This window comes from Miniopterus natalensis, chromosome 13 (genome assembly GCF_054644295.1).
Source record: "Miniopterus natalensis isolate mMinNat1 chromosome 13, mMinNat1.hap1, whole genome shotgun sequence".
NCBI classification, from domain to species: domain Eukaryota; kingdom Metazoa; phylum Chordata; class Mammalia; order Chiroptera; family Miniopteridae; genus Miniopterus; species Miniopterus natalensis.
In genome coordinates, this window is record NC_142093.1 from 25,895,104 (window position 1) to 25,921,799 (window position 26,696).

Consider the following 26,696-nt stretch of genomic DNA (forward strand, 5'->3'; position numbering starts at 1 on the left):
TGTCTGAGAAATGGTTCTTATTATAAAACTTTAAATCACTGGGTACCTCACCCTTACCCTGAAGAATATAATACCTTGAAAAGTACATTTTATATGTTAGGTACACAAAAGATATTTGCTAATTTGTAATTTTATGTAAAAGTATTGTGTATTTACAGGGAACATATGTCATGGTTGAAAAAAATACATACATGCATACATATATATGTACACACATACATTTATACATATACACTGCTATGCTTTGTTTAATTTCATTTAGAATGCCTACTGGAGAAACCAATGGTTAATACTAGTGTTATTTGTCTGCTTGGAATCTTATATCAAGAGAATAGTGATGACGAGAACTCAGTGAAAACTGTTTGGTAAGTGCTGTATAAAGGCCGACTAATTAGCTTAACCTCGTGTGGTTCCAGCTTAGCGATGTTAATATATTTTTTATTTGGGGGGAACTTTTCAGAAATGCCAACAGGTAAGAAAATCTCATAAAAGCTTTAGGTGATGAAAAGGTAAGAAATGAGCATAGAGATTTACATTTAATCTTGACTTATTAGCTTACTGTTTTACATATATCATGAAAGAAAAAAAGGCAAGCATTTTAACACACATACATACACATACCATGCACGCAAAATTATCTTTTTTTTTTAATTCTCAGATGATTTGCTTCCTCCTCTCCATTAAAGAATATTATTCCGTGTAAAAGAGGGATAAATCAATAGGTATAATACGAACATTCATACGTATTTGATATCAGTAATTTCACAAAACATTATGGCACAAATAATTTGATCAATAAGTTGATCAAAACTAAGACAAGAAAATAAAGCTATATTCTTGTTACTTACACATTAACTAATTATTTAATGGAAAAATATTAGCAATTTGTTCTACAAATGAGACTAGAAATATCAAGAAGGTGTCAAGCTCACCAGCCCTATTTGAGAAAAGACCCCCTGAAATTACTGCCACATATTAATTAGGCACAAAGTCCTCAGTCACTGTATTTCTCCAATGCTAATAAAGATGATAGCAAAAGAGATTACAAGAATCACAAACCCAATTTAGTCCAACTCACAGCTGGAAGTATTTGATGCTTTCAATACCCAAGTTGAAACAGGAGTATATGAAAACATTTTAAGCCCCTTAATGAAAACATGTTATCAAGGACAGTTATAAGAAATCATACTTGCAAGATGCAGTGCCATACTGGGAATTAGCTTCTGTCTGAGAACAGCTGGGAAATAGGGATAGGAAATTTCGGAACTGCTCGGTCAATAGTCATTTCAGAATGGTTGTGATGGTGGCAGGAGGTGGAATAAAATAATGTGGGGCATGGGAGTCAGTAGACAGCTCTTCACTGTGCAGGGAATGTAGTGCTGATGGCCCTCCTCCACTAACTGCCATGGACAGCTCTTCCCCCGAATCCTCATCTTCCGTCTCCCCCTCCCATGGACATGTTCCAAGGGGATGGTACTGCTTTCCTGTGGAGAACGCCTCATTCAATAGAGAATTCAGCTCCTCATACGCCGCACAATTGATGCTTTGATTCAGAAACATCAATTCAAAGCTATTTCTTCAAGGACAGAGAAAACAGCTTTAAAGGTAAAAAAAGATGCTTTAATTTATACATTGTACCTTAGGAACGCTTTTCACACAAAGCCATTATTTTTATAATGGCTACATGTGTCAGACACTTATTTCTTCATATTTTAGAATGAATTGTATGAAATTTCCTTTTTTTTGGTAATAAAAATTGTTAAGTAGCAGTAATTTTATATAGTTCACATAGCACATTGGCTCGCTTAATCGTCGCAATAGTTGGAGAACCCATAATTCCCATTTTATAGGTGGAAAACCAAGATACTGAGAGGCTATGTGACTTGCCCAGGGTCACACGGACAGCACGCGGGGGAAGTCAGGCTGAGGCCCAGGCAGGTGCTCCGGCCCTTGATGGTCGTACCACAGTGCCCCTAGCGCCCCATGTCAGGGTTGCCTCTTTAGACTCTCAGCCCCCAGAACGTAGAGTCAGAGTGGGAGAGGCCGTCCAGGAAGCGAGTAAAAGGGGGGATAGGCAGGTGAAGAGAGGAAAGGGCTTTCCGTGCAGAGGACACGGGTGTGAAAAGGTACCGCCTCTAGAGGTCGCTGTAATTAGTTCATGGGATCAGAGGGAAAGAGTGGATGGAGCTAGGCGTCTACTGTGGCAGACAGAAGGTCAGCTGTGAAGGATGGACAGTGATGATCATCCAAGGAGGCTCCCCTTCATCTCTATACCTGGATGTATTAAAAAAGGGAATGCCATGATGATATTTGCAGTTTTGAAAGAGCAGTTTGATACCTGGGTGGAGATCACATTGAGCTAGTTAAGAATATTAGAAGACAAGAAGTGACAGATTCTAAACAGAGGCCATATTTAAGGACAGAGGACCAGCTCACTTCCAAGTACTCTGAAAAGGGGCTGCATAGCCTTGGGTAAGTTATTTAGTTTCTCCATGCCTCAATTTTCCCGTGTGGAATTATACCAAGCTGTACTTCATCTTTTCCTCACACACAGATATGTACCCTAAATTAGGATTACACTTCTGGTATAATTAACAAGACACTCATTAGTGTCTTGTGTAATAGGACCACACAGGGCAAGGAACATGCAGTTCATTCCTCCATTCTGGCCTCCAGAGGTCCTGCTCCTACACAGCCTATGGGCTAGATCCCATTTCCCTGCGCCTGGGTGGGCCCTGGGGTGAAGCTCCTTCTCACCGTGACTCTGAGTGAGGGTTGGGGGGAGGCACTGACAAGGATTTGCCTGATAGGTAACGTGAGCCAGAATCTTTACTGAAAAGTATGGAACTCTGGGAACCCAGGTGTTTCTCAGCCCAGTACTCCTCTGCCGGACCACAGAACTCCCAAGATCCTGAGAGACGGGGCTTCCTCTGGGAAGAGTGCTCTCAGCAGCACCACCTGGGGCCTGATTTCATCATTCTAGGAGCTGCTCCTGGCGCTCAGTGCATCCCAGCCCACCCTCACCCTGCTCCTCCTTGGGGACCTACCCTTAGTGCTGCTATAAACTGAAGCCACATAGCACAAGCTGAGGACTCCACCTGTGCTCTGTTTGCCTTCTTGGGAAAACCTACACTCCACCCACTCAGACCAGATCCTGGCCCCAGCCTGAGAGCATCTTTCATTTCAACAAACAAACAAGTAAATTAATCTTGGTGTCACTTTTGTTCTTTTCCCTGCCTTCTAGTTCCCTAATATAGCAGTTAGGTGTCATTGGCACTATCTTTACAGGGTACAATCCTGCTGGATCAGAGAATAAGTCAGAATTTCAATATGCCAATGTTCTATTACAATTGATGCCTATATAACTAACAATGTGTACATGTATATTCAAAAAGGATTCCCATTTCATGACCACCCCTCCACAACCCCCCCACTCTACTTTTTCCCTGTAGTATTTGATATCCCTAGTACCTTGTTTTGATGTGTATCTATTGTTCATCTTTCCCAACAGAAAGTAAGCCTTGTGCAGAAAAGTTTAATTTTGTTCAGTACTGTATTTCCAGTGACTAGAACATCGACCAGTATATAGTAAGTTCTCAGCAAAGATGTTTTAAGTGAATGGATAGATGGATGGATGATGAATGGATGGATGGATATATTTGTATAGAACCAGTCTTGTCCAAAGATGTTTCAAAACCAAGGTTTTATCCACCAATAGCGAATACATCTACTGAATCCTCTAGATGTTGAGGAAAACATACTGAGCTAGAGAATTTTCTTAAACTTTTTAAAATGTATATATCCTGGTCCTTTTGCTTACCAGCAATGGGGGGGGGGGGACACCTTCTAAATAGCAGTAGCTTACTTACATTTAAAATGACAATCATACTTTTCTTACCCAGCACCATTAGTTTCAGGAGAATATGCCTTTATATATATTGTAAAATCTATACCCAATGTTTTTCTTTCCAACATGCACTAAAATTTGTGCTAAAAATGTACATTCATTTAAGTGAATTCAGCAGAATGATTGGGCTAGGGAAAATAAAATTAATTATTCATGTTGTCAGTATTTTCAAATGCAGAGTGGTTAGCAGAACATACATAATTGTAAGTAATGCAATTATTTTTTAATAATAAAGCCACTGCTAAGGCTCATTAATATTTTTAATAAAAAATAAAATATTGGTCCAGCCAGGCATGGCTCAGCGGTTGAGCATCAACCTAGGATCCAGGAGATCATGGTTCGATTCCCGATCAGGACACATGCGGGTAGTGGGCTCCATCCCCAGCTGGGGGCGTGCGGGAGGCAGCCGATCAATGACTCTCTCATCATTGATGTTTCTATCTCTCTCTTCCTCTCCCTTTCTCTCTCTGAAATCAATAAAGATATATTTAATAAATAAATATTCTTTGAAGTTACAAAATGTATTTTGTTAATTTTCATGGGAATATTTGTGCACCCTCTTTACATTTTTAAGCAAATAGTATTAATTTTTCATGAGTATATTGAAATCTGCCAGGAAGCAAAAATAGTATCCAATGTATTCAAATACTCTTCTTGCTTGAATGCTAGTTGGGTTTCTTTGTGGAACATTCCACGGGAATAAAATTCCATTGACTTCTGTAGGACATTGCATATGTGAAATATACATCTTTCTGACAACCTAGCAATGTTTTTAAATTCTCAATATTTCCTTTTCTTGAATAGGTTTGCTAACTCCACTCTGGAAAAAAAAAAAAAAAAAGCCTAACTGGAACCATAGACTTGTTCCATTTCATTTCACTCATATTTGCTGATTTGGCTCCACTCTGTAATTTAAGTTCTTACTAACAGTTGCAAACATTGTCTCTCCAGTCAAGAACCAGACTCTCTCAAAGCTTTCTTTTCTCTCCTTTCTTAAGATTTTTGAAATGGGATGAAAAACGCTATAGATTCCTGAAACCAGGTAAAGATAACTGAGTCAGTTTCTGTTTGGAATATAAAGGAGAGGGCTTCACTAACTACTACTCTTATGAAGTGTGATTTTCTTGCAAAGATAGATTTATATATGCTGTACAGGTACAGGGCAATATAATTAATAGACTAAAATGGAATGCTCTTGAGAGTCAAAAAGGAATGCTATTAATACTGGGACACCAGGTACCCAAGAGGGTGATACAGGCCAACTGAGAGGCATGGGCACCCTGTGTAAAATGAAATATATGCTTCATTAAATCATCATCAGAAGACCTAACTAAGACCATCATTGCCAGAGACAATGAAATTTTAGAGCTCAGTACAACTGAAGACATTCCTCGTTCAGTCCACTCATTATAGAGAGGTAGCAGGCCAAAGTACAGTGAGGTTAATTAAGCAGCTTGTCTAAGTTACACTACAAGGTAGTGATTGTGTTGAACGTGGAAGCCAGGTCCCCTGACTCACGGTGCCCTTTCCCTTATATTGCACCCCCTTATAGCAAAAGGCATTACAATGGATCCTTTGTCGTATGTATACAGTATGCATTCTTTATAGTATGTATATAGCTTGTAAAATATTCTTGAAGGAAAAACCTGAAAGATCACAAAATGTGATACAAAACCTAGGCCAGAAGAAATGTCACAATCTTGGTCTTAAAGCAAACCGCACGGCACCACTCTCCTTTCTTTACAGACTGTCAACCAAAGGGAGTAAATGTTGCCCTTTGCATGTTGGCTCACCTTTACTCATTTATATAAAGCTACATATATGTCCATAAGACACTCCCAGATTATTCAGAAGATGAGGGATCATTTAACAGCCAACGATCTTGCTTGAAATGCCTGCCCCCTCCCCCAAAGGCTCTCAGCATTCTGAAAATCTTGATATTACCAAATATTTGCAATCATCACTTTCTGAGATTAGCATAATAGGAAATTTCTCTTTTTTGAGATGAGTGTGTCTTATGGAAACATTTAACTATTATATATCCCAAGTAAAACTAACTTTGTGAATTTTATGTAATCCATATAAAAGGTATTCTTAATACTGTTATTTTCACATAAAAGGCCATATAATCACAAGAGTTGGAAAATGTACTCTTTAGTTCATCATATAAATCATGCTTTTCTAAAGTAAACACAGTCTGAAAATTGTTCATCACTCAGGGAAAAAAACTTTTTTTTCTTTTTAAAGACTTTTGCTTTTAGGTGGTAATGTAAACAAGATCTTATAGGATGACATTTTGATGAATACTATTTTATGTTCTGTGACTCCTTCAAAACCGAAAATACATTTCTCCCCTACTACTTGCCCTGCAGGATGGCTGAAAAAAACCTCATCTCATCTATCTGAAATGAATCCAATTTAATTCTGCTTGACCAAAAATCTGTTTCCATAGTTCTAAAACATGCAATCACCCCAAGGTACAGTGCCATTGTAGCTAAAGTGGCTCAGTGTTATCACCGAGGAAAATACACTTTGATTGAGAAAACAGTCCAAGATGGGTTTTGAAAAATAAAATGACCCTTCCTGGTACACAATTTAGTAAGGCAGTTGATAAAGTCACAACCAGATGGTTTGTACTACACACAGGGTTTAAAAGAAGATGCTTTATCCAACCTGCAAAAATGGGTCAAAGGTTACAGTCCTAGAATTAGAATTTCATATCATTTAAACTTCTAAGATTTTGACAACTCTAAAGAAGAAATACTTGAAATTCTACATATATTAGTTATCTCTATAGTTGGGGAGGGCAATTTAAAAATCAATAAAATCAAATTTGAGGTAAAGAAAATTTGTAACAAATCATTCTGTTACTCAAAAATAAAAAACTTCCTTTCTTTCCTTGGAGTTACCCCACATACACACATTGTCTGTAATCACATACATATCATTATTAAAAAGGGAATTTTAAAAACTAATTGTTCAACTTTAAGACACTGTTGCCATAAATGAATACTTATAATCATATTATTTAATTGCTATATTTGGTCTGTTAAAAATCTAAAAATTCAACATATCTATTTTTTAATGAAACTAATAGTCTTTGATTGAAATCAATACTTTCTCAAATGAACCAAATAATCACTAATTGATTAGATCATTTGCCTCTATAAAGCACTGCTATCTTTAAACATGTAATAGCTTATAATAAAAGAGGCTCTTTTAAATGACAATTAATGATCAGTTAACTGTTTTCCTTTTACATTAATTAATATTATAAAATGAATAAATTTTTATTTCATTTGTAGGTGTTTAGCTTGCAAATAAAATAACTATTTTACACATTTAAAAAAATATAATTTCTTAATATATAGCAGTTATTAATTGATAAAATACACAAAAACAAAGCTGATCATTTTTTCCTTATTTTAGGATACATCCAGTTTATCTAAGAACTTAGGCAACTATAATTTCATTAATGATGAAACAAAACCACTAAGAAAAATATCTGGTTCTTTCAAATTTTATTCATGGGAATGTTTCCAACTCTGATTATCCTAGAGTGTCCTCTTATGAATTATTTTATTTAAAGGAAATAGTCTATCAGTTGCTTTGTGTTTCATTTCTTCTGGATCTGATTCACTTTAATTTGTGTATGGTTAAATAAACATTGAACCAACGACCACCAACTAATCACCAGTGAAGTATGAGAAAAAAATATCAAATGGAGTGGCTGAGCATGCATTAGTCTGTCTAAAATCACAAGTCTTTATCCAAGGGGCTGTTATTGTCAACAATCTTATAAACCCAAACAAGACAGAGAAAATCAACACAATGATTACACTCTAAGCACACATTCTTACGAAAATATGTTATTCCATAAGGGCAGGTTTTTTGTTTGTTGTTGCTAATGTAATCCCAGTGCTAAACCAGGGTATGGCGATCAATAAATATATATTGATAAATAACCTGTAAGACTGCCCATTTTACTTTGTAGCCGAATGCAGAGAGAAAGAGACTGAGAAGAAAATGCTGCACATAGACACATATATCCATCACTACACTTATGGATTTACAGAATTTACAATTTTTTTATCACCTCTTTTCTCCTAGGACACTTTCTCTTCCTCTACTCTGTTCCCCACACCTCTTCCTTCAAAGTAAAAATTAGAATCTAGTTTCTTCTTTCTCTGGTAAACTTATGCTAAGTAGCAGACAGGGTGCTGATACAACAGAATTCACTTTCTTTTACTCCCTAATTCTGACAATTGATCTGCTTCAAACCTTCGAAATAGAAGCAAATTAAAAACTAATTTTTATCATTCTTATGTTTTTAGAATGTAGGTTTCCAGAAAAGTAATGTATTTGGAAAAGCTTTATATGGCACCTATTGAAGACACTATTAAAAACAAAATGAAAGGAAACAATCCATTTTGGATCAAGAAGAACACACGATTCTGAAAGAATTAACAGAATATCTACAAAGGCTGTAAATGTCAATAGGAATGTAGTAGCATTTCAACAGCATTCTAGTAGCTTTTTCGTAAAATGTAAGCTCTCTGAGGCAGGTAGTTTTTGTTTGTTTGTTTGGTTTGTTTCTTTTCTTGCTCTTCCAATATGTAACGCTTAAACTAATGCATGTTAGACAATCAAGAAGTATATCGTGATTGAATCAATATGCTTCCAAGTTGTACAAATTCAACATTACATTTTTTCCTCCAAAAAAATTATAGACATAAGATTGAACAATAAACTTACTGAAGTGTATTCTAAGTGAGGGCAGTTAACCACATATCATACAAAATATGTTAGTCCAAGACAGATTTTAAGTACCACATTTTGGGTCTTTGTCCTCAGATAAATTAACAGTGAGTATTTTTTATAGACAGTAATGGAGTAAACCTGTCATTCACCATGAGAGCCACATGGGTACCAACTCAAAACGTTAAGACTTCCAAATACAATAGATCTTTTACAAGCAGTTGTTCTTTTAAGATTTTCAAATTTGCTTTTATTTTATTTCAATGAAATACCAAGCTTGAACAAATGAGACCTTTCAAATACTTCCTTAATTAACTTGTTCATTTAACTTCAAAAGTGAAAATCCTATGTAATTAGCAGGCAATCCCCTCAGCTTGAGCTAGACCAAGGTTACTGAATCAAGACTATCAGCAAGCTGTGAGTAAACTAACACAAAGCAATTTATAAAAGTCCAAATCCCAAATCAACAGCACATACACATTTCATAGTCAAACTGAGTGCATTATATTAAACAAATCTCAAAGGAAGCCGTAATGCCTGAGATCAGAAACAATCACAATTTAGAAAAGACGCCCATGCAGTAAAGCCCGCTTTCACAACCCCGGGTCCGGCATGAAGGAATGAAATCCGTATACTCACCTGGCTAACGGGTTCTTTCGTAGGGGGCTTTCCTCTTCTGGCTGTGCTCGTGGCCAGGGTCGTGGTGGTCTCCATAATGGACGTGGACATCTCCGACTGCATGGCAGTGGCTGTCGACTCAGTTGTCATAGAGGAAGGCACTTCACCAACCAGTCTCACATTTCCCACTATGGCGATGTTGGCATCATTTTCGGCTGCCATATTCAGAACTTTCAAGCCATTGTAGTAAAGCCCAGAGAGCTGGCCCTGGAAGGGCTGGCCCTGCTCTTTCCCGCCAATTATTATGGTTGCTTGGCTATTGAAGATTGTGAGCTGACGCCCTGTAAAAATAATATTACATACATGCAAAAATGTTGATTGTGAACTCTACATTCTACAAAGGATGATAAAACAGATCTTTCATGGGGTGGATAATGAGAGCAATAAACTATAAGAGAGGCATTTGACTCATAATTCATTGCTGATAAATGAGGTGTCCATGAAATGCATAATCATTGGCAAATACTTGTAAGTTCTCAACTTATTGTAAATGTAGTGCTTTTGCTAAAAGACCAATCAAAGATACGTATTGTAAATCAATTTTTAGTGGATCCCTTTCCCTTTTACCTCAAGGTCTTATACTGTTGGTCTCTTAAGTCTAAATTGTCTAATTAAAAAATGTGATCTATCTGACATTTCAAGTATTTGTCCCTCTAAAATTACCACGGGTAAAAACTAATCTAGAGCAACTGGTATCTAATTTTAAATTTCTAGTAAAAATTTCATAATTCACTTAATGGCCACAGGTATCTATATGCTATTCTTTAGAAACGTTTATTGTTTTGAAGGCAATAGTCCTTTATTATTTGATTTACTCTATTTTTCCGGCAATCACACTGAAAAGAAATGCATGGTTTACACTGAGCATGTCAGAGGCAAAAAAATTCCAAAAATATTTTTCTGATTGGCTTTCAGCAAGTCTATTAAAACAAAACAGAATGAAAAAAAATAGCTTCAGATGTAAAAAGCGGCTTCAGGAATGATACACAAACCGATGGAGAAATTATGGCTCATTTCCATCAAACAGCAATCCTCAGCAACAGTACCAATATCATCGAATTGAGTATCCAGTTTTAGCAGATTGCTCTCTGCTCATAAAAAGCATGCACACAACTTTAAGTTCAGTTTTAATTAGGACTTGTTCCCAATGCTCTTAGAAGGTTGCAAACGTTAAAGGGACTTCATTTTGACCGGCAATCCATATTGCCCACTATTTAAGATGCCTAGAGTTTAAACCAAGAGTTGTTGTTTTTTTCAGGACCATAACAAATATATCAGAACTACATATATTTTAGTTAATAATTTAGAGGCTGGAACATGTAATATAATCTATGAATGATTTATCATTTTGGGTTAATGCTTGCTGTGAGTACCTTCATAGATTGAGTTAGTGGATTATATTTAACAGTCCCTTTAACCTTAAATTAACAGGGTAAGATTATTAAACAGCTGGTACGTCTAAAAATGTATAGAAATTATTATACAAGGTATGCAAATATTACTATCTATATTTTACTGTTTTAAATTTGTTTTTAATTTAGTTTTACGGAAAATTTATTTTTTATGTTTATTAGTGTTACAATGAAGTACTACTTGGTTATGTTCAAATTATTTTTTTATTTGAAGTTTTAATCAATGTTTTTTACCTTTGTCGAGTAGCCATTCATCAACTACTCGACCAAGTCGATATGGAATTCGCTGTCTAGCAATCGCCAGGCGCTCGTTATCATTGTTTCCTTTAAAGTTTAAAGAGACATTTCATTGGTTAAAATCTGTAAGGTCAAAGGTTAAAAGTTAATACTTAAAGCTTGAGCTATACAGTTGCCACATGATTTTTTGAAATTTGGAATTTTAAAAAGTGCTACCTAGAACATTTCATGTTTCAGACTTGTCATTCATTCATTTATTTTATTTTAGCAAACAAAATTATTCCTATGTTAATTGAAAATTAGAAATCTGCATTTGAGCTAGGTTATTAAACTTATGTTATAGACAGACCCGAACAACCAATTTAAACAGCATATAATAGCTTTACAAAAAATGACCATTGATCTCAGGGTTTTGTCTTTTTGATGTTTCTTATTAACTAGTTAAACATGATCAGGTGAAACAGGTTTAAGTTTTCAAAATACATTCAACCTCTTATTCCAGATTAGTAATTTATGAACACCAAACTTAACACCAACTTTGGCACACTGAAGCATCTAAAATAGGCCTAGCATACTTTATATCCTATTCAGAAAATAGAAATTCATATTCATCTCATTTAATGAAACCACAGAGTATGAATAATTATTGTATATTCCATACAAATTAGTTTATCAATCACTTGGACATCACAAGAGAATATATCTTGCATCATCCAAATATGTTATTAGAGGAAAAGGCTTTGACAAAAGTGACTTTGAGTGTCCTTCAGTTTCATTTAAAGCTTAACATGTTGAAATGTATAACAATTTGAAGAAAAAAAAATGTATATTTTTATATACTCAAATACCTGCTTTTATATTAAGCTATTCTAAAGTGGGTATGATAGCTTAAGGAGCAAATACAAGCCACAAAGAGTGGTCCCTATGCATAGATCTAAACTACATATGAGCGTTACTTCTTTGAACAAAAAATTTTCTGACAGAAAACACAGTTTAAATTGACCTTGAATAATTCTTGCAAATAAATAAGTGTTTTCTTGATCTGTAAAGCCCTTAGAAAAAATCTAGGCTGCCACTTCAGTGCTTAATTGTGTATACTGCAAGAAGATTTTTATTCCATAAAAATGAACTAACATGAAATTTTAAGCTAAGATATTTTGGTAATAGCTCAGAGGAAGACTCAGGGGTGAAAGAAACAAGTGGTAGTAAAGCCCACAGAAAAGACTGGAGCAATTTGCTGGGGAAGATAACAGATATAAATGTTTCTCATATTTAGAATAATTTGCAAGTGTTTTCATATACTAGTCTTATTAAACACTAAACTTATCACAATAAACGCACCATTATATTGGTGACACAATTTTAGAGGAATAGAAAAGTATTATCATTTAGATCTTATAAATTTGTCCTTTGAATATACATAATTGAAAATATTTCATACATTAGTATTTAATTTAAAATGTAAATATCAAAGTAGAACCAAATATAAAGTTTAATAAAAACATTTATATGTATTCCTCTGGATTATGCAATCATTAAAATGTTATAAAATAATATTTTATCTTATGGGAACACGTTTTTGGTATATTGATAATTTAAAAAAAAACACCACAAGGATACAAATAATTTAAACTCCAAATCTATCTTTACTTTTAAAAAGTATTCAGAATTTGTGTATTTTCATGTATCTGGAAAAATTATATTAAAATTTAACATTAGTTATCTTAGGGCAATGTGATTATCGATGAATATGTGTTTTTGGCTTACATGTGTTTGATGTAATAAACATGTTATGTGCATAATTTGATAAGCAAACAAAATATTTTTCAAAAACTCATACTCTTTGTAGTGTAGACGTTTTTGTTGGTCAACACTCATTTCAATTCACAGTTATAACTAACCTGATGACTATATAATTAGGTGGCTCCTCATGATTTATTTCATGCCAGTGTGTTCCCATCATCAGGAATGATCCATTATTCCCTCAGACACCACTCGGATCTAGACTGCCAATCACCTCTTGCCCAATTACTATTTCAGTATATTCACAAAGCTCTCGGCATCCTCTTGGCAATAAATTCCACCCAAGTTCCACATGTCAGCCAGTATACAATCATGTCACTTGTCTAAACCTTTCCTTTGCCTTCAAGATAAAATCTCAAATCTCCAAGGTGATATAGGAGAACTTCCATGATCTGGAACCCTCCTACCTCCCTTGTCCCATCTCATGAGACGTCTCTCAATTCTTCTAAAGCTCTACTTTTTTCTCTGGGCTTTTGTACCTGCAGCTTCTTTTACTTGAAATACTCTTCCTCACTTCCACCCTAGCCTTATCTTCCCTCAGCTAACCCTGGCTCATTAATGAAATCTTCTTGGCAGGAGCATTATTTCCTCAGGAGGTCTTCCCTCATGGCCCCAAGTTAGATGAGGGCACCTGAATATATGCTTTCCCAGTGTCTTTTGGAAACAAACCCTGGCTTCCTAATTGAATATTCTATAAATATTTTCCCTTTAAACCCTGGAGTTCCATGAAGTCAGGTATTATGGGCAGTGTTTATTGTTGTATTTTTAGTGCTTGCACAAAACCTACCACATAATCTCCTATGAAATAGCTGCAGAATGAAATAATGAAAGAAATCTTGCTTTTAATTCTGATAGCTTCTGTAGCACCCTTATCTCATTCTCACAGCCTCATGTCATTCACAAGAAGAAAAAAGCAAATGCTTGTGCCCAGATAAGAGATCATATGTAGCCAAGCTTCCCTTTGTACTTTCTAAAGAAAACATCACATATGTAAATTATAGTTTTATTTCTTTAATGATTGTCACTGGTTTGAACACCAGCCATACAGTCAGTCAATTCAGTACTTGCTTGGTAATAACTGCCCCACGCCACAAAATAAGTAACATAGTTATTAGTAGTAATGGAATTAGAGAGAAAAGTCTAAGTAAGAAGGGTGAAGAAAACTGAAGGCTTAATATATTCTTTTTGAATGGCTTTGAAAAAGAGGACTTAAAAACATAAATATATATATCTATACATATATACATACACACATACATACAATTGGCTGTCATACCTTTGACTGGCACTCAAACAACAATTAATGTGACTGATATGGCATTATTTTAAATCAACAATCACTTTTGAACACCCTTGAGAAGACTCAGCTAAAACAAGAACATGAAATACACATTCTTAATGAATAAAAAGTGGTCATCTAACAACAATAACAAAGATGAAATAGAGTAGGCATCAGGGACAGGTGTAAAAGGTGTGATAATTTTTAAGAAAGGTAGCCACACAAAGGGGGTCATACCATCCCATAACCCATGAATGCCAGATGCCTTCTAGTTCAGAGACCTTTTTCAGCTGAAAATGGGGATTTTAAAATCAAAGGACAGACTTTATACTTTGTTGGGTTACTGGATGGGAAATCAGACGCTTCTAAATTCAACTCAATGTATGTTGACATTTACCCCCCTAAATTCTTTGTTCTTCTACTAGAATAAAAAACTAACGACTTTTCTTATAACAAAATTATACATAAATACACTGTCAACCAAATGAATACACATGTAAACTGAGTACAGTGACAATGTCTTTTTAACAGATGATTCCCAAACCCCTTCTACTATTGGGTATGAAATAGTTTAGATGGTTTAGGTTCACCAGGAAGAAGCCTCCATTCGGCCTCCACTCCATGATTTTCATTAACAAGCCACATATGGGAAGTGGTAATTTAGATATATTATTTCAAGAAAATGCTCAAAATGTATTTCATTTCTTTACAAATTCATGGTGACATGTTATTTGTAAAATATCCTGTAACGTTGTGTGCTTTGGTTTATTTTATTTAATTCTGTCCATAGTTTAATATACATCTAAGCTTTACATGCAATATAAAGGACATGAAACAACCCACTTGATTGGAAAGGTCAAAGAGAAATATAATTTCTGATAACCTTTTCTTTCCTTTGGAAAGGGCTGGGCTCTAATACAAAACATGCTGGGATATAGAACTTTTATTATAGGCTTAGACTTATAGGAGAGATTAAAAACATCTTCAAGTTCCCTAAATCAGAGGTAGGGATAGAGCAATAATGACCCACTTGCAAGCAATCTACTTATTCTGGAATTATTAATAGGTCCAACAAGAATTTCAACTACTTAAAAAACATATAAATCAACTGCAGTAGTCTACTGAGCACATAAATTAGATTTATGAAAACAGAGCTTCTGGCTGAAAAGTTAAGAGATAATAATTTAGTCTCATATTTCCTTTACCCTAATAAAAGTGGGATGAGGTATTCCTTTAGATTTCTTTTTCCTCCAGTTAATTTTATTCAGGTTAAATATGTTGGTATCTCTACAGAAAATGTCACCACCAACATACAGGTCTCTGATGAAGTAATCCTGAAGCGATGAAACAGTACATAAAGAACAAATTTATTTTTCTTTTTATGGTTGAAGGATTTGGTAATTTTGACAAGAGGCAGGCCTCCTGTAGTAACACCACCACAACCAATTGCTAGGGGCGAGCTCTAAATGGAGCGGCCATTGAGGTCGAAGTTACTAAAAGTAAAGGATATTTCAAACAAATTTCCAGAAATGAAAGAAAAAAAAATCTGATCATTCAGACTTAGAGTATACCATCCTCTACTGTGATTGAATCCCAGATAGTTTAGTTTTCCACCTAACTAATAATATTTTGTCACACTATGGTATATTAATTTGGTACGAACCAGCAGACTTAAAAGAAACAAGAGTAATTTCAAAGAATCAAGGTAAGCAGCAAGGAGTAATAAAACTCAAATCCTTGACTTGGAGTTAAATTTCATAGTGGGACTCAGAGAACAAAGGGAAATAAAAATGTAATCATGTTTTTATGACTACGGGTCAATAGAGACAAGCTATATGAACTTCACTAATACATAGTTTTCCTCCACTCATTTTCATAGACCTTCTCTTCTCTTGTGTAATTTCTCCTCGGAAATAAAAGTGTCAGTCTTCGATATGACATAGTAATATTCTTGGAAACAAATAAGGACAAGCAATGTTATGAACTCAACATTTGTCCAGGCTGAAAGTAAAAACAAAGACAATCACCTTTTGAGATTTAACATTGGGAAAGGAAACGTAAAGGGGTTCTGAATAGCTCTACATACTTCTAGAGATCAGAAGTCTGTTTTTATACCTTTTGCTTTTAAATGAGAATATGGCATTTGGATATGCCTAGGCCCATAAAGCAAGAAAAGGTTTAATACAGTTTTATAAAATTACCCTGGTTTTAAAAACAGTATTATGGCCCGGCTGGCGTGGCTCAGCAGTTGAGCATCGACCTATGATCCCAGAGATCACGGTTCGATTCCCAGTCAGGGCACATGCCCGGGTTGCGGGCTCGATCCCCAGCAGCAGGCGTGCAAGAGGCAGCCGATCAATGACTCTCTCATCATTGATGTTTCTATCTCTCTCTCTTCCGCTCCCTTCCTCTCTCTGAAATCAATAAAAACATATATATTTTTTAAAAACAGCATTATCACGTAATTTCCAACTAAATGCCTTATGTGCAATTTTTATGCCAACTATAAAATACAGGAATACCTAACTTAGCTGGCAATGTGTCAAATAAGTGGATTTTGTCACCACTGACACTCTTCAAGGAATAAACTTGTGAAAAAATATAGCTGTTTTAATGAAATATTTATCTTGTATATTACATTATTTGCTATATCATTAAGATGTATATGTAACATACATTTATTTTGTTTCTGCCTACTTCTCCAGTTTCATCTTGAATCACTTATTTCTAATTCTTTAAGTTCTAATCACTCTGGACTTTTTTCAATCTCGTTAACTAAACCAATCATCTTTTAAAATGCCATTCTCTTTGCCTTACAAACTTCCTGCCCCCTGTGTACTCCTCAATGCTTCTGTCCATGCATGTGTGCATGCACACACAGGTGTCTGAGTCTGTCCAACTCACTTCTCCTTTAAATATTAGTTTATATGTTTCTCAAGAAAGCATTCCCTGTACCCATCAAATCCCCTATTAAACTAGCCTGGAGCCCTCTACATGCATTCTACAACACTTAATAGCAGTATCTATAATCAGGATTACGTGATTTCATGCAATTGATTCTAGATTCTAGGTTCCTCTGCAAGCAGGGGCCCACACTGTATGTTTCCAAATATATCTGTTCACTGATAATATACATATATATATTCACCAGAAAATAGAAAAATAATGTGTTGAGTGGCTTTTATGTTTTATGCATCATGCTACTTGTTTATAAATGTTAGTTTATTTAGTTCTCATATTGATCCCAGACTACAGGTATCTTTTATCTTATAAACAGAAAAATTGATGCTCAAAGAGATAAGATAACTAGCACCACATAGTGCATAATGGAGAAACCATTTGAAACCAAAAATATTTGACTCCAAAGCTACTCCATAGTTATTTTTTTAATTTTTAAAAAATTAATCTTTATTGTTGAGAGTATTACAGATGCCCCCTTTTTTCTCCCCTTTGACCCCATCCACCCAGCACCCATCTCCCACCCCAGGCCTTCACCATTCTGTAGAATAGTTATTAAAGCAATGTCTCAAACAGCCTGAGTCATAAAGGCCCAATGCCTTCCTTTTAATCCTTACGGCATGTCCTGTACAATGGAAAACGTCATGGTCTTGTCTCTAAAGGTTCTGCCTTGGGTGAGATTGCTGTCTTGGGCACACAAAAATCAATAACCTTCCCCAAATCCCTGAAAATTATCAGGAGGGTACTTTTATCACCCCTGTTTTTAGAACAAGATATTGAGCAGAATAAGTAAAGTGATCAAAGCCTTACTCTAGTTGAGGCCCCAGAGAGGAGCAGGATTTCATTTCTTCTTTTTATGATAATGCCCTGCCATACAGATCTGCTTGAGAAATAAAGTGTTCCAGGCATTCCTTGTCTTTACCTCTGACCTAGAAGACAAGCCCCAAACATACTAATACACCAACTTCACAGCTCTTTTGATCCCGAGCCTCTCCAGAGACAAGCTGGAAAAGGAGAGAGGGTCCTAGTCACGAGTCAAAAGACCACTGCCCTTCATTAGTCTGTCAAAAGGGGGATGGAACTCTGCCACATGTTAAAGTGAATTTTGCTAAGACCTCAGATTTTCTTTTTTAATTTCTTTTTGTCCATCTCTTATCTCTGCTTTTTCCTTTGTACATCTCCAGGAGTCCAGTCCTTGTATGCCACTCATCAATCACCCAAGGCACGCACCTATCCACATCTACCCTTCCTAGACTTATCTCATGTCTTCAACAGATTTCACCTTCCTTCTCTAGTTCCAATAGTTAAATTCCTTGTTTCTTTAGAGTATCTTTGTGAGACATTAGGAAAGTAATCCGACTCAATGAAGTCAATATAAGCACTGATGGTGTGCTTTGAAAGTACTGTATCAGACATACATCAACACATCACATAGGTCTTACTGTTGAAGAGCTCAAACTTTGGGAAGTCAAGGGACAAAATGAGGAAAGGTAAATGGAAATTTAAGATAATAGGTAATTTGGCATAAGTATATAATTAACCACCATTTAAACTGTAGTTGTGCAAAAGTTCAAGAAGAAGAGTGGATTATAAAAGACAAAGAAGGGGTGACAGAACACAAAGGATTTTGTAGATCAAAAACAATCTAAATTTTATTGATGTAATAAGTAGATAAAAATGTGTTGTAATGTAGATATTAACCCCAAAAGATTGATAATTGATTTTCTCTTAAACTTCATAAAGCGATACACCTCTACATCTATTTTTTAAATAAATACATTTTTCTAATAGAATATATTTAGTCTCAAACTAAAGGTAAGTATGGATAAAAATGCTTAAAATATTTATGCCATGCAAAATGAAACATGCAATGCAATGCTAAAACTACCAAATATTATATGATGCAAGTGGCAAGAATTTTTTTTTAAATATATCTTTATTGATTTCAAAGAGAGGAAGGGAGAGGGAGAGAGATAGAAACATCAATGATTTGAGAGTCATTGATCAGCTGCCTCCTGCACGCCCCTGACAGGGGACTGAGCCCGCAACCTGGGCTTGCACCCTGATGGGAGTTGAACCAAGACCTCCTGGATCCTAGGTGAATGCTCAACCCCTGAGCCATGACATCTGGGTGCAAGTGGCAAGAATTTGGGGGCAACATGCAAAAATGAAAATACTTGTGTAGGACGAAGGGATTATGAGAATCTTTTCCAAATGTTAATTTCATTATTAGTACTATATTTGTACATATTTCAATTTTACTCCAACCATTTCCTTAAAAAAGGAGCATTTTCTATAAATTAAATGTAGTATCTTAATGCAATGCTATGGCAAGAGAAGTTGGCACAGCCCAAGTGCCCTGTCAGTCAGCCCGTTTAGCTTATACAGCTGGAGAGAGCACAGACTGCTCATGTAGGGCAAGGCCCGCTTTCTGACTAATGCTTCAGATGACACCCGGAGTCCTCATGTGAAACAGCAGCCCTTTATATTCATTTAAACGGTACCTTCCTGTGAGACTGCTGTGATTCTGGGCACGAAAGGCTATAGACCATCTATTGCGGAGTTCAACAGTGCTTTGGGGAAGAAATCAGAAGCTTAGTGCATTTCTAACTGGCTTAAGTAATTTCTTCTTTCATGTCCCTCTGTTATGTGGGACTATATGGAGTAATCTACCATTCCTTTATCCAAAGTCTTACAGAAGCTCTTGCTCTCATCAGCTACTTACATTCAAAAACTTTTTTTTGGATATTGTGCTGTCAAATTAATTGGAAATAAAGGCAAGCTTGTGAACTTTGGCTCTCATGGCCTCTGTGGAATAAACAGAGATTTATACATTCCTCTCTAAACCGTTCTCTTCTTTTGGGTTCCTGATGCAAAGAGACTGGAATATAATTATCAAAAATCAGCAGCTAAAAATGAAAAGCAACAGGGACAAGCAGATAACAAAATACAGAAGTGCTTTGAAAATTAAAGGTCATACTCTGTTATCACGTGTACTAAAACGTTCTTTTGTGCTAGCTGTTGCAGCATTTAAGACAGAAGAATGGTTTAACAGCCCCAAACTGCCCAGGCCACTGACAGACATCACTCAGTGATGAGTATAAGAAAAATGAAATGTAAGAACAACCTCACATTACTTTACAAATGGCACTTTGCCATTTTCCCAGACTTGGGAATCTTAAGCACTTTCTAAATCATAATGCCATAACATTTAAGCTTATCTACCTTAATAAGAACTTACATAGTCTCTAAGGCTTCTTTTCCAAGTTCTTAGTCTATGGAAGTCAGAGGATTATGTTGTACAGATGGGTTTTCTATCTTCTCACAGCAACCTTGACTTTTAGTATTTTTTTTGAGTATTTGGAGGGTCTAAGGAAGGGGAAACAAGTAAATGTCTCATACATAGTCTGATATGGCGTACGGGGTACTAAGAAAGTTCCTTATTCTGCAGTGAAGAGAAATAAGTTTCATTACTATCGCATTTTAATCTCATTTTCAATGAACTTCAATCTTTCCCTTCCACTTGCAATAAGAATGTGGGAAGTTGTTGTTTTTTTCAAATAGGAAGATGGGGTTTGTCTATTGCACACAAATTATTTAAGATTAAAAGCTCTGCCATGACTGGGTAGCTCAGTTAGTTAGAGCATTATCCCAGTACACCAAGGTTGTGAGTTCGATCCCCTGCCAGGGCGCATACAACAATCAACCAACAAATGCATAAATAAGTGGAATAACAAATCATTTCCTCTCTCCCTCTCTCTCTCTCTCAAGTCAATTTGGAAAAAAAAAAAGGTTAGATGCTCTGGAAATGCCAAGGACAGGCTGGGATATAGTTATTAGATCATTGCCAGTCCTCTTCAATCTTATAAAATGTAAAACCTCTTAAATAAAATATTTTTTCTTTTGTAGAAAAATCAAATACTATGGAAATAGTATTTAAAATAAATTTCTCCCAATAAAAATGTATTCTGTCAGCAATTATTTCTTAGAAACAAGAACCCATGTGGTCAGATTCATTGTGAAAAGAGAATCCTTGATGGATAAAAAACTGGGCTTTAATTTCGGGGTTCAAGCCCTGGCTTCATTCTTGACTACTGTGTAACATTGGGCCTGGAGCCTAACATTTCAGAACCTCAGTTTTATCATCTGTAAAATAGGCATTTTTAAGAATAAGTGATATATTATACATAAATCTCTTAACACAGTGCCTGGCACATAGTAAGCATTCAATAAATATTAGCCATTATATTGTGCTTATGTCCTTATATATCTAGTACAATTTGCCCAACATGACATATATAGATCACAGAAATTGTTTCTCACCCACCTGGCAGTAGGAAAGGATTTGAGGTAGGTATAAAGAAGAGTGGAAAATAAATCTATTTTTCTTTTGCAGGACAAATAAAGGCCAGGGAACTAAACTTATTGTAACTGTTGTCCAAAACCTATAGGTGCTTTATCAAAATCACTGCATTTTTCTCCCAAGTAATGCTGGATTCATTCTCAGAAGTTCATGCATGGCTACCTGTCAGCCAATGGAAACAACTGAAAGGAGGCCATTGACTTGAGAAGGCCACACAAAAAGAAAAGCCAAAGGCACCTGCTTGGAGGGCAAATGGTACAAGGAAAACCACCACCTGCTTGGTGCAACGGCATTATGACAAAGCCGATGCTGGATTAAAAAACAAAACAAAAAACTTCAGATATCATTGAGGTCTCAAAATGACATTTTAATCTGTATACTAATGTTTCAAAGAGATGCACTTCAAATAGAATGTCGAAAATCCTTCTTTTTCCCACATAGTGCTCGTGGCAAAGAAGGGCCACAGAAAATAAACAGAAGTGAATACTGCCTGGCCTAGCGCCGGCAGCTCCATTATCTGCAAAAAGAGGTTGGTGAACTGTATGGGCTCTAAGGTGGCCTCCAATGTTAATGCCCATGGTCCCAAGTTTAAGGTACGGCTGTCAAGAGGCATACATGAGGCGGTCTTGTTAAGAAATGCTGTCTGTGGGTTTTTAGGAGGGAATTAATTTTAGAGGCATAAAAACGAAATGTCATCACTGTTTCTAACTCTGCAAATACCTTTAAAAGACAGTGAAATCTTTGATGTGGCGTGTTCTTTTTTTAAAAAAAACTATCTCATAGTGCTTTTACAGATTTATGAACACTTTCAGTCATCATCTTTGGAAACCTTTATAATTAAGCCATTACATTTTTCTGATATGTTTAATGTTGCAAGCTTGTCTTCTTTCTTCTTTCAACCATGCAGACACACCTTTCACTTAGATATTCCTCTGGCTTCTCTCTATCCACCCATTGAAGCATGTCACTGCTCTGACAGTCATTTCAAGAGGAGCAAGGCAGGCAGAAGTTAGGTTTTAGGAGATTTCAATCTTATAAGAAGTAGTTAAGAGGATAGGGGAGCAAAGAGGACATGTTTGTCTCCTCTTCATTTTTAATTCTTAGCACTAAAGAGATAAGAAAGGACAATTTCAAGAGGGAATCTAAGGGTTTCCTCAAATCAATGAGTGCTCTTTGCAAACCCCTTTTGTTCATAATTGATCTAAATAAAATCTTTTCTTAGGTCTCTCTAACGCCTGTGTTCTGGGGAATTGCACTTTGGGGGCTATTTCTGGTTCAGAAGACATCCTCATGACAGTTCTCATCCAATCAAGTGTGACAAGAGCAGACTTGAAAACCTGCAGGCAGCCCCAGTGTAACTCCTAGCCTGGTGGAGATCACCAATTAAGTTCCAGACATACTAAAGAATGCAGTAAGTACAAAGGAGAAATAGTTCATTATATCTCTCGGAATAAGACTATGAGCTTCTCTGTTGGCAACAGTATTCCCCCTTAAAATAAGCCACGGGTGATTTCTAGTGCACCAGAATGGAGAGAAGAGCAAAACTACATGTATTGTCCTACCAAGTTTAAGCCGATGCTCCATTAGTCAGGAAAATTGAAATTGATCCACTCGGAGCTGTTTTCATAACCCAGCACATCTCTAGTTAGTCTGTGTCATTTTCAAGTAGAGGGCTAAACTAAGTGGGCCATACAGCTCTGGCCTAATTAGCACTTCATTTAATTTCTTCCCCTTGAAGTCTCTGCAATCCAACTGGCCTGTGTTGAGTTTAGTGAATGTAAACAGTTTGTTCACATCCTCCACACAAGAACCCTTCAAATACTTCAAGACTGTTAAAGGCTGAATTGTGCCCCCTTGAAATTCATGTGGTGAAGCCCTAATCCCTAGTACCTCAGAATATGACTGTGTGGGAGACAAGGCCTGTAAAGGGATGATTAATTTAAAATGACTCCCTTAGGGTGGGCCCCTATCCAATCTAACTGCTGTCCTTATAAGAAGTAATTTGGACATACAGAAGGCCACCAGGGCCATGACATATAGAGAAAAGACCATATAAAAGTCAGAGAGAAGGCAGCTATCTCTAAGCCAAGGACCCAGGCATCAGAAGAAATCAACCTTGCTGACACTTTGACCTTGGACTTCTAGCCTCCAGAACCGTGAGAAAATAAATTTTCTCTAGTTTAAACCACCCAGTCTGTAGCATTTTGTTATAGGGGTGAAATTTTAACTAGTTTTAAATCATATATTGCTAAAATCATATATTATTGGTTTATTCACGAACCTTTGATATTAAGCAGTATTTTGCTGCTAATTGCCAAAAAAGTCTAGGAATGAGTACTTTTGGATTTGCATTTTTATAAAGTACTATGTTAATGTCAAAGTTGTACCAATTTTAATTATTAATTTGGGTTAAAGAATACATTTTCTCCTTTTCTGGATTTGCTGCAAATCATAATACTCTGCACAATTCTGGTAGATAGCACAGTTACAAAATAAACTTCCAATTTACATTTTGCACTATTTAAATTATAAGATAATGAAATTGATTTCAACATGAAACATATACATTTCAGCATAGTTCCATTATGTCTATAGATAACTTTTGTAAAAGGAATTATTTAAACTTTAGTATTATTAAATGAAATTTCTAAAACTAAAAACAATTATGTGATACTACCATTTTCTTTATTTTGTGACCCCCTATAGCTTCATTAATACAGATAAGTGCAATACTATTAAAAATTTAGTCTTAGTGTTAAATTTCCAATTTAATTTTAGAACTTATCATGTAAAAAACAAACTGCATAAAATAAACCCCTAATTATGTTAATTATCAAACAAGGTAAGACTCTCTTATTGAAATACTCTGATATTTTCTTTAATTTGGTAACTATTGTGAGATCACAAAAAGTTAACTGTGCCCATTTCCAAAACTCTAAAAACAAGTCTTAAAGGGCAAGCTTATATTTATCATTCACATATAATTTATTATTTTAAGAACTGCCTGAGAAATCTTTTTAAATAAACATAAAAACTGATTCTGGGAGAACATAGTTAGTTTGGGGGGCAAGGGGGCTTGCTGAAGAAGTCATGTCAATAACATCAAAATAGCAACTTGCACAATTTATTTGGAATATTTCTCAGCTACTCAAAACCACATGAGTGTCTTACTCTGTACTCTATCTCTTGTGGTGATGATTGCGGAGGAATGATGCCAACCCCAAGCCCAGCTGCTGCAGGGGATATCTCCGTGAAGTCCCCCTACAGCAGGGGTGAGAGAACTCCCCTGAGAGTGCCCGGGGGCAGTGGAGAGCCTGGCAAACAGAGGGCTGCACCAATGTGTGCTAAAACAGACTTGAGATCTGTGTGACTGTGATCATCTCAAGGTCCCCTATATTTCCTGAGAAATTAGACTGCACTTCACTCCTTGCAACTACAGGGCCAGACTTCAATACGTTTTGGCCTGCTTTTTCCTTGGGAAAATGCTTGGTAAAGGGAGTGGAAAAGCTTTGGCTTTGCCTTTGACTTCTGCTGTCTTGTAAGGCTCCTGTGGCCTGCACCCTCAGGGAGAGTCAGCCTTCACCTTCATCATCAGTGTCCTTCGGTCTCCACTCCCCATGCTGTAGTCCAAGAAGCACCTGAACTCCTCTGTCGCTCCTATCTTAGCTCTAGACATTCATTCTGGCCCCGTCTGACTTAATCTCTACACTTTAGCCACATTGTTTTGAAATAATGTGTTTTCTCCAATAGACTCTACTGTAAGCTCGATGAGAGAAGGGACTGTGTCTGTTTAGATGACCACTGTATGCCTGGCATAGAGCCAGGTACAAAGAAATATTTTTTAATGAATTACTGAATAAATTAATGTCTTAGGCAGTTGTCTCTTTCACTATTCTTTGTCCTTTACCTTACCATACCGAATCTCTTTACTCTGGAATCTTTATGAGGACTACCTCATGCTCCCAGCCTCTTCTCCAGCATACAGACTTACTGATCTTCCATTCCCTTCCCAAAATAAAAAGTCTCCTTTTAATAGCTCCAAGATAAAGACTTTTCCATTTGAAATCTGTGAAATCTTGATTTTCTAAATGCTTAAACTATATGATTATTAAGATTTATGGAAAGACATAATCAAGCCTATTTGATCTCATGGGAGTTAGAAAGCCCATGTTCGAATCTCAATAATGCACTCAAGAGCACGCTGAATCTTTCCAAGTCGCATCATATCTGTAAATCGGGGATGCCTTATAAGGTTATTTTTAAGAATAAGATGTAATGTGTATAAAGCACCCAGGAACAGTTTCTAGTAGACAATCAGTGTTAAATATATGATCGCTACTATTGTTTTTATAGATCATACAGAATCACAGACCCACAGAAACAAAAAAGACTTTAGTCGAATTCCCAGACAATGCATAAGGGCTTTGACAGCCTTGAGCCTTGACAGATTGGCCTCTTGGGCACCTCAGAACTGGAAGAGAGTCCAAGAGGTACCATAGCTCATTAAGGGTTGAAGTAAATTATCTCATAAAACTACTCTTGTTCATGTTATTTCCTTTTTAAAGGAAATGCAAAAGGAAAGGAGAAACATTGTCACACATTATGGGCAAATTCAACAAACCTTTTGATTTGTTTTTGTTGGGCTATACATTGAAATACTCTAATTGCATATAATCATTATGTTTAGTTTTTCAAGTTAATGGCTTTTATGTATATTCGATATGAACAAATAACAGTAAAATTCAAAGTATGAAATTGAAATGACAAGTAAAAAAATAAACACCTGCAATCCTAAGTTTCCTATTGCAAGAACAAAGAAATGATAACACAATACTTAGAAAAATGTGAATCAGGAAAAACAGATTTTCAAAAAAATTCTATATGTGTAGAAACAACAAAAAACTAAAATTAGAAATATAAGATTTCAAAATGTAAAATATCAAACCAGACCTGCGAGAAGGGCACTGAACCCTACCACTCTCTTCATCCATACAAATTCTATTCCTTCTATAGTTCACTTTGGAGAGCCACTGAAAAATTGCGGGGCAAGAAGAGATATAATAAAAGCAATTTTAGGAAGATAAACATTTTAGCTATATACCAAATGAAATAAAATAATGGGGCTTGAAGAGGAATATAGATGGTTTATAGCTGACAATAGGAAAAGAGACAAAATTGTAATAAAGGCCTCACATCACTAGAATAATGTCAGCACAGATACAAAATGACGGAAACTAGGGGATATTTGAAGGAAGAATTTGTGGAAACTAGTGCCTATTATTGGACCCAGTGTCCGTGTGG

The 26,696-nt window shown here is 35.9% G+C and overlaps 1 protein-coding gene across 13 annotated transcripts in view; it reads right to left on the reverse strand.

The window, feature by feature from the left end:
• NRXN1 (neurexin 1) overlaps positions 1–26,696 on the reverse strand; it is a 916,310-nt gene that overhangs the window by 106,675 nt on the left and 782,939 nt on the right. For 9 of the 13 annotated variants that reach the window (XM_087823549.1, XM_087823546.1, XM_087823548.1 and 6 more), the window contains 2 exons: positions 10,990–11,079; positions 9,305–9,624 (listed from right to left, as the gene is read on the reverse strand). In XM_087823549.1, coding sequence (XP_087679675.1) covers positions 9,305–9,624; positions 10,990–11,079 — 410 coding nt within the window. The remainder of the gene's footprint in view (positions 1–9,304; positions 9,625–10,989; positions 11,080–26,696) is intronic. The other 4 variants (XM_087823555.1, XM_087823550.1, XM_087823554.1 and 1 more) reach the window with 1 other exon arrangement.